Source organism: Panthera pardus, unplaced genomic scaffold, assembly GCF_024362965.1.
Source record: "Panthera pardus isolate Hobbes unplaced genomic scaffold, ASM2436296v1 HiC_scaffold_5, whole genome shotgun sequence".
Classification (NCBI taxonomy): Eukaryota; Metazoa; Chordata; class Mammalia; order Carnivora; family Felidae; genus Panthera; species Panthera pardus.
Genome location: NW_026526980.1, coordinates 2,080,091 through 2,097,228, shown reverse-complemented (window position 1 = coordinate 2,097,228; position 17,138 = coordinate 2,080,091). Strand labels below are relative to the sequence as shown.

At 44.9% G+C, this 17,138-nt stretch overlaps 1 protein-coding gene across 41 annotated transcripts in view; it reads right to left on the bottom strand.

Moving 5' to 3' along the window:
- Positions 1 to 17,138, bottom strand: part of RBFOX1 (RNA binding fox-1 homolog 1) — a 2,061,409-nt gene that overhangs the window by 55,997 nt on the left and 1,988,274 nt on the right. For all 41 annotated transcript variants that reach the window (XM_053894471.1, XM_053894473.1, XM_019468815.2 and 38 more), the window contains one exon: positions 1,554 to 1,686. In XM_053894471.1, the coding sequence (XP_053750446.1) occupies positions 1,554 to 1,686 (133 nt within the window). The remainder of the gene's footprint in view (positions 1 to 1,553; positions 1,687 to 17,138) is intronic.

Genomic DNA, 17,138 nt, shown 5'->3' with positions numbered 1-17,138 from the left:
ACACTATCGATGATTCTTTGTATCACATCGTCATATGTCTAAGGCTTAGGATGTACAGATGCATCTTTTTGGAGGGTGGGGAGAATTTATGGTGAATTTATCTTTGGTTTGTTATTATCTATCATCATTCCAGTGAAAACGAAATTTGTGCTGTTGTTTTGTCCACTAAGAAACTCAGAAGTGACCTAAGTCTAATCACAACACAAGAAACAATGGACACTGACTGATTTCTCTACCTGTGTTTTCCCTTCCTGATGATTTCATCGAGTTTCATTTATTTATATTCTTAACTTTGTCTCATTGCGTTTGTGTTTGAAACACTTCAAATGCTCTCCTCTGCAATGGGTGAGATATGAATAAATAATGAAAAAAGAGTGGTTTCCTTTGTCATCAGTATAATAGAGAGATGATCTAGGCTCATTCAGGTTTTCTAAAAAATTTATAAGCAACAGAGCTATAAAAAATGCATTAACCCTTTTGGTACAGTCTGGAATACAACCGTATTCTTTCTACAGACCAGAAAGCCAGGCACTGGCCAGGAAAGCCTTGAGCCAAACTGTCTTGCACACAGCTCAGTTTTTCTGAGTAGTACTATTGACATTGGGGGCCTCATGACTCTTTGTGTTGGGGGAGGGGGGGTCCTGTGCACTGTGGATCTTAAGCAGCATCCCTGGCCTCTACCTACTAGATTGCTGCTCCTGCTGAGACAACCCAAAACGTCTGCGAACATTCCAAACATCCCCCAAGAACCACCAGAGACATCTCTTTCTTTCTCCCTGACTCCAGGGCACCGAATGTTCCAGGAGGATACCTTAACAGGAAGAAACGGTAGCATTTCAGGGCTGCAGCCCACAGTACCACTGTTTCTTAGTGTTCACCAGCCCTCTTTGATTTTCACCTGGGAATGCCAAAGTCCATGCGCACAAAAACCAAACTGCCCACGGGGAACACGTTAACTTGCATTTCCTTGCAGAGGGGAAAGGAAAGCAAATGCACATTTTGGAAAATCCAATGGAAACGAGTCTTACTTCCAATTTCTTTGAACTTTTGCTTTCGACTCCACACCTAATTTTCTCTTCTCAGGCAAGGGTTCATAAACTTTGAAGTGCAAGGTGTCTTTGGGGAGGGCGGCAAGACCACCCCCCCTTCCAACCACGCCCCCCCCCCTCCCCCAGCGAATTTTATGTTTGGAAACTTCGCGTCCCTCCATGGCCAGATTCAAGGGGCAAATGTGATCCAACCTCCTTAATAACCAGATGTTTGCAATCATCAGAAATACATCTTTGGCTGTAACCATTTCTCTGTTCTCCAGCATTCAGTCTCAAAGAGAATTTACATAACAACATGTGACATGTAGAATGCTTAAAGGCACCAACCATGACAGGACAAATTACATTCATTTCTCAATACTCTTTGCAAGGTGCTCCACTGCAGGCGCGCGCGGAATGCATGCTGGGGCGGGTTCCGGTGGGGCGGTCAAGACCAGCATGCGCTCGCAAACAGGAGGGGGCGGTGCGGGAGGCCCGCCGCCAGGGGGAGGCTGACCGACTTACCCGCCGTAGGCCGGGATCGGGGGCGGGGGCGCTGCGGCCCGGAAGGTGTTGTACACGGTGCGGCCGCGGCCTCGCAGGTGCGCCCCTCGGTAGGCGGCCGCGGCGGTGGCGGCTGGATACGGGAAGCCGGGCACTGCGGGGGCGGAAAGGAGAGAGCAGAGCAAAGGCTTTCAGAAGCACACCTGTTGTTGGGGGCGACGCGCCCCCCCCGCCAGGACCCTTCTCCCTGCAGGCGGAAGCTGGACACCTGCCCCCTGTCCAGGATCAGGCTCATAAAGGGCGGGCAGCGGGGAGGACGCCAAGGTCCGAGTCCAGGCAGGACGGGCTACTTAAGGAGGTGGTCCCTGTGCCCAAGAGAATACGGTAAATGACAAACATTTACAAAGACTTCTTAATAACGGGAAGCAAGCTCACTGCACAGAGTTCAAATTTTACAAAGGCAGACTGCAAGATGTATGTGCATTGTATTGTCAACATCTGTCTTCTGTCTGTACACACATGTATATTGTGTGTAATATTTATATGTGTGTGAGCATACAACATGCCTGAGTATGGTGTATACACACACGTGCGTGCATGTGAGTGACTATGCATGCCCGTGTTTATATTGTGTTGTATAATGCACACGTCTATGTGAACGTGTACTATGCGTACATATATGTTCAACTATGTATATAATTTTGTATACATACGCACACATATTTCAGTGTGTTCTTAGTTATCTCTGGTGCTGAACTGTGTGTGTTTTGTCTATTCACTGCTTTCCCCATCTTGTTTTTATTTATTTCCCACATTTTCCTTGATGTCCATCTATGGCTTGTTAAAATTTTTAAATTGCAATACAACGTTCCTACGGACACGTGCATGTATCGTAACTGTGCAAACCCTTTATGCTCCAAGAAACAAATGGTTACCAGTGACCCATCAGCCCCCAAACCACTTAACAGCTTTGAAGACACGTACAACAACCTTATATAACCACACAGAAGTCTGGGAACTCAACTCTTAAGAAGAGGGTGTGAGCTGGGTTTTTCCTCCTTGGGGGAAAAATTCTCTGAGCAGGATGGCTTGCTGAGGAGTCATGAGGGAATGAAGCTTGAACCCAGAGACCCCTGATCTTCATTCTCTTGCCTGGGATGTCCTTCCTCCTGGGGGGGTCTGCAAATTCTGAGACAATGCTCCCTCCGCCCCCCCACCCCCGGCTTCAGGAAACCACTTCTGCTGTTCCTACTTGTCTGCATCTCACAGGGCTCTTGCTATGCCGGGTGTGTTAACTTTTCTCTCTCCAAAGAACGGGCAAGCTCCTCTCGGCCTCTCCAGCACGTGCCTCCCCAAGTCGGCAGAAGCCCCCCGATCTTATTCACAGTGGGCTCTCAATATTGGACCCCTGAATGGATGCAGGGGTGGCTTCACTACAGCAACAAGTGGATGAAGTTGTAGGTTGTGGAGAGGCCACGTGATGGGCAGTTTCCAGTCAACCTCCCCCCACCCCACCCTTGTCCCCAGCTTCTTCTCCCATCTACCAGTCTCTAACAGAACAGGAGCTTTCCAGAGGGAGGGAGACACAGGTAAAACAGAGCAGGGCTGGAAGGATTTCCTCCTCTGTGCACTCCCCTCCCCTGCTCCCTCTCTCCTGGGACTTGTTCACGTGGTGTTTGTATGGACAGTGTCTTTGGGCGTGATATGAACATACAAGCTCAGGTCGTCCCACCACAAGGGAGGCTCTCAAAAGGAGATAATCAGTGCACACAGACCTCTCTCCAGGAGCTCATTTTGGGGGAACACCTAACTGCTCACAGGGTGTCCTGTTTCATGCTGTGTTGAAGTTGCCTCCACCTTATATCCAAACTGCCATGGAGGGGCTTCTCCCCTTCCTCCACCACATTCAGGAGCAGAAGCCCTCCATCCCATCTCTTCACTGGCTGTGGAGTCCTCAGACACTCTGTGTTCTAGTTATGCAGTGGGGGAGGGCAGGGGATGGGGAGACGAGGCCATGGCGTCTCCCACAAAAGCCCCAATTCCATACCATCTCGCAGAACTGCACAGACTAGACTAAAACCCTTGATTCCAACCTGAAGACTGGCTATCATCTGGAATTCTCTTCGTGTTCTCATGGATTCCACCATATCTTTCTCTCACGACGGAGGGCAAAATGCTGGGATCATAGAACCGAGTCAGAATGATTTTGTCTATTTGTGTTGGAAAAGACCATACAGGTTATTTTTAACCTTTTTTTTTTTTTTTTTTTATTGCTGTGAAAGACAAATCGCACAGCTGTCCTTAATTCTCAGCTTGCCAGCCCCCAATGCACCCACATCTCCTGACTTGTGTTACAACTAATGTGCTTGAAATTATAGAGAGGTGTCAGTCTTAATGGGGAAAGCCAATAATTCCGAACACCATAAAAGCCCAGAAGTAATGAGATCTGAGACGTTTGCTTCCGGACTGGGGAGAAAATGGGCAAGTGCACAGCTTTGACTGCAAGTCTGTCTTGCTGCTCAAACATTAAGTTTTCATAGGAACGCCCTGCATTTTGAAATAAAGAAAATGAAAAATTCACAATCTGGCAGAGCAGCTGGCTGCCTGTGTGAGGAAACACGGTAATTATGCTGACCCATTCATTATCGCTGGCTACGGTGCACAGTGAGTGAGACCAGATCCCTCTCAGCGACAAGCAGGTTTTACAATAATTCTTGGAGGATTTAGATGTTGAGATACAACATGAAACAGAAGCTCGACAGCACGAGCCGCTGAGGATATAGAGCCAGGAGTTCATTTGGACCCCCTCTGCTGCAGGGGGAAGATGTCTCTGCCGATGCAGGATAAGGTAGCTACAGGTCTTAATGCAAGGCTTTGGGGGTTTCTCCAAGCAGGGCACACGAGAGGGATTCCTACTTTGTTAAAGGAACAGAGGAGGGAGAACACATCGACTCCTGGTTTAAAAATCACGTTTTTGGGAGGCCAAGTGCCCTGAGGCAAAATAAGGGGGTTCCACAGTTCATGCTTTGGACCAGAGGCTTCATGGAGGAAGTATGAGTCTCCCAGATGGAGGGTTTGCTCACCTCTCTCTTTGTTACCAGTCTCAGGCTGCCAAGGGATCTCTTTACGAAGCCTCTAGTTAGTCATCACGATTAATGAACATTTCCTTCCTCTTTCCTTTCTTACTTTCCTCCCTTCTTATTCTGGTCCTCCTTTCTGCCCCCTCTCTTCGTTCTCTTCCTTCTTTCCTTCCTTCCCTCCTTCCTTCTTTTATTTATGTTTTAATCTCCTTTGGAAGAAATCTGCCACAAAGCTCTCTAGGTCTACCAGCCATCAAGTGGCTTAGACTCTTGCTATTGTTAGAGTGTAAGTTCCATGAGGGCAGAGATCTCCCTATGTTCTGCTTATTGATTCAGAAGAGTGCCCAGAGCACAGAGCAGGTGCCTGGATACCCTTTGGAGGAGGTGAACCAATGTTAGTGTCCCTCCTTCGGGGACAGTAGAGGCACTCCCTCTTCACCTTCTGCCTTCCCTGACACTGCCCTCCACACAAAGTGTCCTGCCCGGGATTTGCACATACACAGTGGGCAAAGGCCACAATAGGATCTCAGCCATGATCCCTATACAAGTAAGTTCTACATCCATACTTTACAGGTGCTGCACTGGCCCAGGAATGGCAACCACGCTTGGGACACATGTGCTTCTGATTAAAAGGGAGAGGACTTAGATCAAAGTATTAAACTTGGAAGTCTTGCAAAACCTTCATTCATTGAAACTCGCTTTCACTGCTGTGCTGTGTCAGGAATGGGAGATCAGCTTCTTGTTCTGGAGAAAAGTGGAACTCAAATGCCACCCCCCCCCCAACCTCCAGACATGTGATACCCATTAAAAGGCCTGTGAGGTCAGGTTCCTTCCCTCACATAGCCCCAGACAGTCTCTCTGGCAACCTAACCAATCTCAGTCTCCAAGCACAATCAATGTATGCAACAAGTAACAACGGAAAATAACATTCCTTCTACTCCCTAACTTCTCTCATTTGTAGCTGAGCCTTCAGTATTTCACCTCATCTCCAATAGAGGAGTCTCCCCCCCACCCTCCTGCAGCTGGTTTAGGACTCTCGAGTGGCTCTCTCCTTTTTCCTCTAAGACAAATGGTCAATTCCAAGACAAATCCAACAACAGCTGATTTGTCTGTTTGCTTTCCTACCAGGTGCATTGGCTTGGAGGTGCTGGGACATGGTTAAATGCATATTTGAAGCAATTACCCAGACAGATGATTCAGGCAGAGATTAAGCAACAGTGAAATGGCTTTATCCTTGAACCACATAGAAAGAAGACATCTCAATTATGTGCTGACTTTGGCACATGACACACCTATCGCTTGTTGAGTCAAAGTTATCACATTGTCTATCAATGCCCCAGTTTGGGAGTTTGGATCCAGTGAGTGGGTAATAAATGTTTAATAAATCTAACGCAAAATGCCAAATGGAAACTCACAATGTCCTCTCCATTTCTGGAACGGAGTAAATCATTGTTAATCAAAGCCGTAAACCTGTCACCCTGTCCCATGTTTGTAAAAGCCACTTTGTTAATTAAAGAACAATGTTAGAAAGAAAAGACACCAAATTATAGGCATTTCTAAACCCCTAATGCTGGAGTTTGATTTTTTTTCTAGTTGAACTTCCTTCCAGTTAATAAACATGTAAAGAGACCATCAATGGGCAACAATGGAAAGGATTCAGGTCGCTTTGTGGATACAGTATAAATCCTTAGCTGTTGGCATGAGGGAGACAAGGGAAGAGGGGAAAAAAAACACAGGTTCATTATACTGGAAAGGTTCCCTCTTAAACCTTATCCAGCATGAATCAAAGTGAAAAATCTGGTATCACTGCAACGAAAATTGGATTTAGCTCATAAGCTAAAAATGAGTTTCTCTCAAAGAAAACAGGGCAAGAGCTTTTGGAGCAAATACCAATTGCACATCTTGTTGACATATCAACATTCCTAGCCTACCCACTCCCAACCTTCAGCGAGATTTATACCCAGAGCATATTTTGGGGGAGGTTAGTGGAATAACGCTCTCAGTTCTTGGGCATGAGGAGTTGTATACCATGGAACTCAATGGAATGGAAACTTTAGGGATGTAACAAGAGTCATGCTGTGATGTGCTCGAGTATCAAGGCAAATCAACATTTTTAAACGGAAGATGTGTGGGTGTATCAACCAGGCAAATGGGCCATTTACCAAAGTGTCAACTGCTTACTGCCTCTCTCCCATCGAAGACACAGCCCCCACCTCCCACCTTCTCTGAGCTCTGCACTCTGTGTATTTACAGTGACAAACGTGTGTTCTCCCCCTCTGTCTCTTTCACGAACATGGTGCTTACCTTCGAAATAAACACAAATGAGATCGTATCACCAGCCCAGAAATCCCCAAAGAAGAAACACAAAACCAGTGGAAAATACTTGAGGGTTATAAAGTGCATATTAAAGTTTTAGAGCTTTGGGAGAGATGGGAGCGTAGCAGATGCAAAAGCCAACAGGGGGTCAGATTCTGCATCAAAGCCATAAAAATATACAGCCGCTGTAATGGGCAATTATTCTTTGCATTTGTGCGCTGGTTTGAATTTGCATGAGGTTGCCAGATGCCCTGGAAAAGGTGTGCCATCAGAATGGAGAAGAGGGCTTTCTCTTTGTCCCTCTCTTCTCTCCCTTCGGACCAACATGCCACCTTTCCCCACCCTTTGAATGGTTTAAGACCGAGAGATGTCCGTGCTAATTTGGGGTTGAATTGTTCTGTGGGTAATTTATGCTAGGAAATGCTCACACAATTCTGGGGGTGCAGACATGCTTTCAACAGCAGGTTCACAGGTCTGCAGGATTACCCTTGGGGGGAACTCCTGTTCCATGTGTTGGACCATAAATTAAGAAGTGGCATAGTAGGTAATATGCCGAGGTGAAATAAACAGCCAGCTATAGCTCAATTGTGGAGGCACAGCACTGTGTGATAAACATCACGTTGAATAGTCAAGAAAAAAAAAGGGATTCTTTTTTCCAAATGACAGAAGTGTTTGCTTATTTTTTCAAAACGGATCTCAAACAAAAGTACATCAAACTGGCTTAAGACAGAATTTATACGCAACTAGGTCACTATCTTTCAATGACATTAAATAGGGAATTTAATATGAAGGAACACATTTAGTTCTAGGTCAAAACAAAAATGGAAAGGCTCTCAATTTTGTCCAAATTCAGCAATTTCAAGGTTTGGGGAGAAAAAGGGGGTGTTCCACCCATTCAGTCACTTACAAAATGACCAGAATAGCCACTTAATTTGTTGGAATCTCTGATTCTCATATCTTGTCTATCTATCCCTGAAACACACATTTGGGATTGACTCTTGTTTCATTTCAAAATGCATGTTGATATTAAATACCGCTGTTTAGAAGTGAATAACTCCACATTTTGGACAAACAGTTCCTTACAGGACATCCTCATTTGAGATGCATTGAACAGGAAAACAAAAATTTCTAATTAATGTACAAGGCTAATCACCATTCCCCACATGGAAGAGTAATTTTTCACTGTTCATTTGCTGGGTTTAATCTCAAAACTGACATAACAGGAACGCAATGTCCTATAAATCTCCGCTCATTTGTTTCTTTAATATCCATATTCCATTGAACTACAGCTGCTTGTTGCCGCAGTCTATTACAACTTGCAAAAGTGTCGATAAAAATATTATGAAAGGCAAGATGTGTTTCTTCCTTGCTGCGCGTGCCATTTATTTGGGAAAAAGACAATAAATGGCTTGCGGATTGTCCCCCCCCAGCCTGCTGCTTGGTGGGTGATTAGTGATTAATTACCTGGCAGCAAATTGACATGGCACGAGGAAATTGACACAGCCCTGATTAATTAACTTTTTATGGGTGGTAGTTACTCACAAAACATTGCGCACCATAATTGAATCTCTTTACCCGGCATCATGGTACAAAAGTTTTAGTCAGGTCCAAATTAGCCAGAAGTTTCTAGGCTGTTCTAGGTCTGATTAGGATGTGTCGAAGGAGCTGGCAAGAACTTGAACTTGGAGAGAAAAAGGACATTAGCTGGAGGGAGAAAAGACAGTGCCACTGGACGGGCTGGACTGCCCGAGCTAAACGTATCGACCTAAATCTTTACTGTCTGAGGTTGCCGACTTTTCTGCCAGCCTCCCGTGGTTGCTGCTTCTCGGGGGCTTCTGCAGATTCTCTTTCCTTTGTCCTTTCCCATGGTTGACTTGATCCCCTCACTCAAATGTTTGCTCCAATGTCACTTCCTCCCCTAAGAGCTTCTCCCCAGTTCTTCAATGTCTCCCAGCTGCTGCTACTGTCACTATCCTTTTCTCTCCCCTTCACTCACCCGCCTCTTACCACCTCACGGGATGGCATCTCTCCATTGGGATGTCTTAAGGACTTATTTTGGTCAATGCCGTGACTCTGGAAACTATAGGATTAGCTGGCCTCGGGTAATTACTGAAATGTTTACTGAGAATCTTGTAAGACGGGCTCAGAATGCCATAATAGTTCAGCCACAGAGGGAAAATGGGGGACGGTCCTCAAACCTGTAAGAATGCTGCTCATGAGTGGTGCCTATTCTAAGAGAGAGTCTGGCTTAGTGAGAACATTACTGTCGAGGGACTCAACCTCACTTGAGAGAAGTCCAGACAATGCTAACTAGAAAAGTGCAAGCAAAGCCGTGATTACAGTTGACAAAAGTACAACGTCCCATCCTCCATGATCAGACAGAGGAGATTCAACTGTAGGCTCTATCAGCTTCTATTTACTAACACTAGCTAACTGCCAGACCCAAAGGTTAACTCACTAAATCTTTGCGAAAACACACATGCCGGGTGCAACTCCTACCTTCACTGTCCCGGGGAAAACAGGAAGATGGAGAACAGCTCAGAAACCAATGCTCTGCACCCAAACAGCTGGACATTAGAGCCCAAGGTCTTATCTATTGTACAACAAGGCAACTAGGCAGCTGGGATCAAGGCATCCCATGTTGGCCCTGGGCAAAAACTTTGCACTCCCACTCTCTCCGTGCCCCCTAGGGGCTTCTCAGTGTTTATTTCCCTCCTACAGCCTGTACAAGGGTTTCATCGTCTCCCTGTATCCGTACCACGGCCAAGAAAACCGGCCCCAATTCGTCATGGACCGAGTTAATTTGCAGGGGAATCTGTTGACAAGCCTCCCTGAGACCTCAATATGCTCCTTGTTGGGGGCAGAGGGTGGCAGTAGGGGGAGGGCAGGTGCCATTTCTTCTGTTCTATATTTATGTTCTGAGATTTCAAGACACCTGGAAGGGCTTTGCTCCTTTTCTGCTAATTGGATACAGGCCACAGGGATCACTACTGATTTATGTTCCCGATAAGAGTCCAAGGCAAGCTGTTTTCCTTCTCCAGTGGGGTTTTGCTCCACATCTGGATGGGAGCCAGGGGAGCCACACACAATCCAAAAATATTGGGGAAATGGACTCTTCCAGTGATGGGAAGCTGTGGTATGCGAGCGTGGTATTATATCCACAAACCTAACTACTATCAAAACAATGAGCTCCTTTGACTAACTTCAACAAGAAATTTTCTCCACGATTTGAGAGCTTTGAATAAAAAACTTGCATAATATTTGGGAGTATTCCACTTGTTTTCTAAATATAAGCAATGTATTAATATTATTATCACTCATAACTCTGTTAGAAACAGTCTCTTCCTTAGAAAAGAAATACACAGGTCGCCTAGCAATAAAAAACAAAGGAAACTAAATGCAATGAACACACAGAGATGATTTACTCTGAGCAGTGAATCTGGTGTTCCCAACGCAGAAATGCTTCCCAAATTAAAAACAAATTCAAAAAGCGGCAACAACAACAAAAAAACCCCACACACAGTGCTCACGTGAATATTCTTTCATCGTTAGGTCTTTGAACAAGGACAGCAGCCTTCGTTTTAACTAATTGCCACATTATTCCCGCTTACCTCCCGAAGTTAGCTGTTGTCTCTTTTCTCCTGGGTTACAAATGGTCTGATTAATCCAACAGACATGTGTGGTGAATGCCATGGCTGCCGAATGCTCAGAGATAGGCTTTTACTGTGCAGAAGACGTATTTGTGATCTGTCTACTCACAGGTATTGACAATACCCCCCCGGGCAGGATTTCTGTAACATTTCATTCAGCAAAACGAGAATGAATCTCAATCTTGGGAGGCTTTAACTTGGCGGGACCGCAGAAGGCATTTGCAGAGGTGCTTTCTGTCATTTGAAGGAACACGGGAGACAAAGCCGTGAGATGCTGAGATCTATTTTAATTTGGATGAAGCAATTTGCCATAATCTGTTCGTTTGACAAAGCCTGTACCGGTGTCAATTTAGCTTTTATCAAGCAGCCAGAGGAAAAAAAGGCAAATAATTTATATAAATAATTACCTTATCGAGTGCGGATACACAGCAAAGTTTCAATTGTTAAATCATTCATGATCTGGCTAACAGGTGGCTGAAACAGCAAGCTTGGAGAATTGCCTCTCCAGGTAGGAAACAAGGCAAGTGAGATAAATTAGCTTCAGAGGCTGGATGGGTTTCCCATGGTTCTCTGGGGCTGCTGCAGCTCCTGAACATGAAACTCTCAGAGCGGGGTTGGCAGTGGTGCACAGGATGGGTACTAGATGCAAACGCACCGGTCACTTCACTTCCATCCTGTATCTATCGCTGTGGGTACAGATGGTCGGCGCTGGGGCCATCTGATTTTGAGAGTCAGCTACCACACTTGGAAGGCTGAATCCCAATCCTTTGAGCCACTCCCCACACAAACCTTGAGGACAGATGTCATCCGGACCTATGGATCATGTGCCCGAGCTGGAACCCACCCCAAACTCCCATCTATAAGAGACCAAAGGAGAACCATTCAGAAATAGGTTGTCCAGTCACTAGGTCAATATGAACATTCCCAACTAGCTTAAAAGTCCCAAGAAGATGCCTTCTATGAAAGAAAGGCAAAGGGTAGACATCTGTTTGAGGAGCAGTCTGAATGGCTCTTTACACGAGGGTGCTCACAAGTGGGTAGGTATTGATGAGTGTGTTCCTGGTAATCAGCCTTGGCCACAGTCACACCACTAGTATACCATGACAATGGACACCCAACTCTGCCTGAAACCAGGTCTTGTCACTGAATACATTGTTGCTTAAGAATTCTGTAAAACCAGTACTAAGGATGAGGGTTTGCCAACAATAATGAACCTTTGGGAAATGCCTCTTCAACCCTAGTAGCAATTACCAAGGGTGGGTATGATATATATCCTCGGACAGGTGTGCCCATAGAAGTGGTTCTGGTATGTTTGTTTTTCTATAACAAGCAATTAGGCATGAAGATCCTATACTGCGTGCAAAAACAAACAAACAAAAAACCCAAGGAGACAGATTGAAAATATGTAGTGTGTTATTTGGTCCTAAAAACTGCACTTTGTAAACACTCCTCTCCCCAATTCTCCAGAAGCAATAAAATAGCTTCTGGCATGACAGTACTTTTACATCAATGAAAACATGATTTAAGAAAATGGTGTTTTTGGAGTGAAGCAGGTGTTTACATTACCGTGTTCAAATGAGCTGGGCAAGGCTCTTTTCCCTTCCATGGAGGCAAGCTCAGCTTCCCATCCTGACTCTCTGCACTGCACTGGGAAATGTGCTCTTTGAGGAGAAATAAGGCAAGGGGAGGAGGGGGCCACTTCTGTGGTTGGGCACATTTTGGTGCAAGAAGCACCAAGAACCACCGCCCCCCCCCCCACCCCGTGCTTGAATTACACGTCACTGGATGTTCTTACTCCCACTTCTAAGCTGTTCACTCCCAGCCGTGCAGACTTTGAGCTGACTTGGCTCAGTTTACAAAGCTGGGTCCCCTAGGAACACACACCTGCTACATTACATCAAGTGGTCCCCTTTATGGTCCAGGAATCAAACAGGATCTTATTTTTGGCCCCTGAAATGTTCAGGTTCGGTCTGAACTCAGAATAGCTTTCCCACCCCCCATTTTAAATCCACGTTAGTTTGAGAAAGCAAATGAAGTCCGGATGAGTGCTCAAAAAATTATTTTTTCTAAAATAAGGTTCTCAGCCCATTGAAGGATTTCTCTCTCATCCCCACCAAGGGCTACAGGAAGGTAGGCATGGCCCCAGAGTTAAACGCAGGAGCTGCACCAGGCAGTTTGTTGGTCTTACAAAAATGTGAGCATTAAAAAGTACTTTCTGTCAAGGCTGTCATAGGACTTGGGGTTTCTAGGGAGCTCCCCCAGAACAACTGCCTCACTGCCTTTCAGAAACATCTCGTCTCGGCCTCGTTCTCTGCCTGTGTACACACTGGAATCCCAGGGCAACGTAGTTTATTGTTTTAATATCTGTCTAACACAAAGCAAACCATCCTCTAGTGACTCCTTATCTGTCATATGTACTTCTGTGAAAGAAATATCAAGACAAATAAGATGTTTGGGGGCACACCACGGGATGGTAGTTTTTGCAATTGGCAGCCTTTTGCAGAAGCGAGACCCCCATCTGCAAAAGACTAAAGCCACTATTCTGCATTGAGATTAATAACCAAAGTGCCAGGAGAGCTAGACGGCAGCCGCCTGAAATGTGGCTGCTTCTTTGCAGATTCTTTCCTGTAAACAACTGAGGATGTTCAACTAGTGGGCTCTCCCACCCCCCCTGGAAATTGTTCTTTTTTTTGGTTTTGTTTTAAAGGGACAAAACAGTAACAACAAAGTGGTCTAGGTCAGGAGCTAACCCTGTTGGGGCAGTAGTGGGGCATGGATTGAAAATACAACTAAACCTGTTGAGGAAACCGGTGTCCAGGTGAAATAACTACATTAACATAGGAGCTAGCAAAAACCTGTTAAAAACAAGCTGTTCATGAATCAGAGCTGTGCCGAACCGTGGGAAGGCAGGGCTGATGGAACAAGGCAGAGGAGACGGTGCTTCAGCCATGGAGAGGCTGACTCTGGGATTTGGAAGACAGAGGTGGCAGCTGGCAGCTGTGGACAGTCACAGTTCACTAAGTCAGGACCTGTGCTGTGACTGAGGCGACAGGCAGGGCACGGCACATTAGGTGTCTCAAAATCTCCACTTCCCTGGGTTCAATGAGGGAAATAGGATCTTAGCAGGCAAGTATGTCTATGTATAGTGCTGGATGATGGTGAAACAGCAATATTTAACGGACCAAGAGGCACCAAAAAGCTATGTGAACAATGGATAAGTCTCCCATCAGGTGTGGTCCCCAAATAACCCTGTAATTTGTTTGCAATTCTGAGACATTAGCATTACGTATCTATTATCTGTCTTGCCCACTAGAATGCAGCACTCGAGAGGCTGACTTAGGGACGCCTTGCTCATGGAGTATTTATAGTGCCTGGAACTGTACCTGGAATACAGAAATAACTTGATAAAGACCATCAAAGAACTGATAAATGAGTGAAGAATAGAAGGGATCATTTCAGAGAGATGATGACAGAGGGGACACAGGTATGTTGTCATCATAATGCTGAGCCACAGATGTCGAAGAAGCAAGGCACTGATTCCGGATTAGAAGGAGCCACTCCAGAGCACCTGTTCAACCAGAAGTTGTGGGAGGAGCCAGAAACAGCCCAGGCAAATGATGAGGCATCCTAAGTTAATGGAGTCTCACCATGTATCCCAGGGAAACTGAGGCAGGTCTTGGAGAAAGCCAACAGCACCAAAAGCCAACAGCAGGTCTTGGAGAAAGCCAACAGCATCAAATCCACCTTTGTTTGTTGATGGTTATGAGGGCAAAACTAAGTCAATCCATGATCTAGACTGAATTCATGTATGTATCTTACTGTGATGTGTACCAAGAGAAGGGTATTCTGTTTATGTGCCTACTTTCCACTATTGGTTTTAAACTGTGATAGAATGGCAAAAATGCAAAAAGCTCAAGGGGGTACACACTGAAAAGAAGGTTCCTTTTTCTCTCCCTCCCCAAGTCCTGGTGTCCTGCCCTTTCAGGTAAGAATGTTAGCCTAACAAAGGGGTTGGTAAACTACGGGGCCCTCGAGGGCCACACAGGGCCCCAAGACAGCCTGGTCAATAAAGGGTTAATGGAAGCACAGCCAGACCTATTCATCTATGTACCGTCTGTGGCTACTTTCAAGCTATAGATAGAGTTGAGTACTTGCCAAGAGAAAGCAGACTGCCCATAAGGCTGGAAATATTTACTCTCTGGCCTTTGGAAGAATAATTTTGCCAACCCTGGCCAGATGCATCAGACGGGAAAGAAATGTCTCTGTAGCAACCCAGGGATGGGAAAAAGGAAGCACAAGGTTGGCCTGAATGCTGAAGCTGGACAGCTGCCTAGAAGCTGCACTTGACCACTCCCTTCTCAGACATTTCCAGGAGGGAAGCATGTGGCCTCTTCCATCCCCCACCCCGAACGCGTGGGTAAATTTAGACACTAGTTAAGATGGAAGGCTTGGGGTGGAGTTAGGCTGGGTTTGAAGGTGATCTGGTTGGGGCATCTTAAACAAATTTCTCAATCCTTCTAATCCTAAATTTTCTCAAACGAAAAGGGACATAAAAATCACATTGATTTCATAGTTTTCTTGTGAGGATTAAAGGAGAAGGTTCATGTGAAGAGCTTAGCTGAATGCCTGACATATAGTAACTGCAAAGTAACTCTTACTCAATATTAGTATTGTTACTATTGTTTTTTTATTATTAGTTCAGGGCTGGAACAAGGTTAGAGTCAGTTAGGTGCTCATCTTGGTGCAAAATATAAGGGGAGGTGGCTCCAGTAATCAGGATAAATCATATTTCACTGTAATTTTTTTAAAAATTAAATTTTTATTAAAAAAATCCATGATGAAAAGACTCTCAAACTTTAAAAAAAGATGTGCTATCCTGAGCATATGGGACCCTAAGGTTAAAAAAAAAATCAATAATACTCATCTTGCCTTCATGGAAAATTTTGATATTTTGCTCATCGTTGATTTTTTCCATTAACTTCAACTTTTAAAAATATTGCATTAGAATATTATTTATCTTGGCTACTGAGTTTTTTTGGCTGAAGTGAGTCCCTCTCTTGTGTCACCCTCATCCCGGCTCAGATTATTCTTCCTTTTAAGTGATTCCTCTAGAAAATATTAGGAAAGACCTTTCCAGAGCCCCACAAAGCTGAGATACTAGAGACAGAGAAAGAACACGTGGGTTTTTAAACCAGTATGTCAGTATCACAGTGACCTGTACGTGTACTTTCCATCAACTGTGCTCAGTCTAATGACATTTTCTGTGTTGGGCAGAAGAAAGAGGAAGCCATAAATTAATTTAGGCTGTTACTTTAATTACAGAAACCAATGGAAGTTCTATCAATTACTTAAAAGTAGAAGAGAGCAGGCCTGATTTATGTATGTTTCTGCCACTTAAATCATTGCTTTATGAATTCCACACAATTACTTCCATAAAATCTGCAATCAATACATCAATTAAAACCATGCTACCACCGCTTGCCCTTGAGTTTCATAAAAGTGAATAAATGAGGAAGTGATTTTGCATTTTGATAACATTTAGCATCCTGAGACTGTGGTATCAGATTCTGCCTCCCCCACCTCCCCACTATGGTCAGGTGTAAAAATTTCAGGGGGAGTTAACAGTCATCCAGTCATCTTCCTTTTCCTTTAGGATTTGTTCCTCATATGGATCTAAAGTTCATCTGCGGTTTCCATGTCACTGTGCGAAAATGCACTTGTTTGCATTGATAAGCATATGGAACCACCGGCAGATTGAGGCTGGAAAATGTTTCTCTGACTGTTGACAAATAAAACTGTATCTCTGGTACTTGCTATGGACCAAATAGTATCCACCCCTCCACCTCCCCCCAAAAAGTTGTATGTTGAAGGTCTAATTCCCAAAGTGATGCTATTTAGGGAGGAGACCTTTGGTTGGTAATTAGGTTGAGATAAAATCATGAGGTGGGGCCCTCATGAAGGGATCAGTGTCCTTATAATAAGCGACACCTGAGGGCTTGCTCTCTCTGCCGTGTAAGGACATAGCAAAAAGGTGAACATTCATGAGCCAGAAAGAGAAGGGTCATCAGGAATGACCCTTGCTAGGACCCTGATCTCACATTTTCAGCCTCAAAAACTACGACAAAATAAATTTCTGTTGTCTAAGCTCCCCCAGTCTACAGTATTTGGTTATGGCAGCCTGAGAAAAGTAGTAAGAGTGCTGAACAATACCCACACCGGACCCGGATTTTGTGACCTAAAGTGGGATCTAAAGCCGGTAGAAGATGATACCGACATAGTTGCCCATGTATTTAATAATGTATAGTGGAACCTAAGCAAGATCCAATTCCCCAAAACGGAAATATGTTTGCAATACCTGGGCGATTCCTAGGTTATTCTCCCTGATGAATAATTCTCTCTCAATGGGAATTACAGATAAAATCAGAAGAACCCAGAAGAGAAAGGGGCAGATACATACTGGAAATCCACAAGAGGTAATGTCCACGGGATGATTAATGTGGTGAATCTGATGCTCCTCATGAGGAGAAAGGCAAATGGAAACAAGAATAAACTGAGAGGTG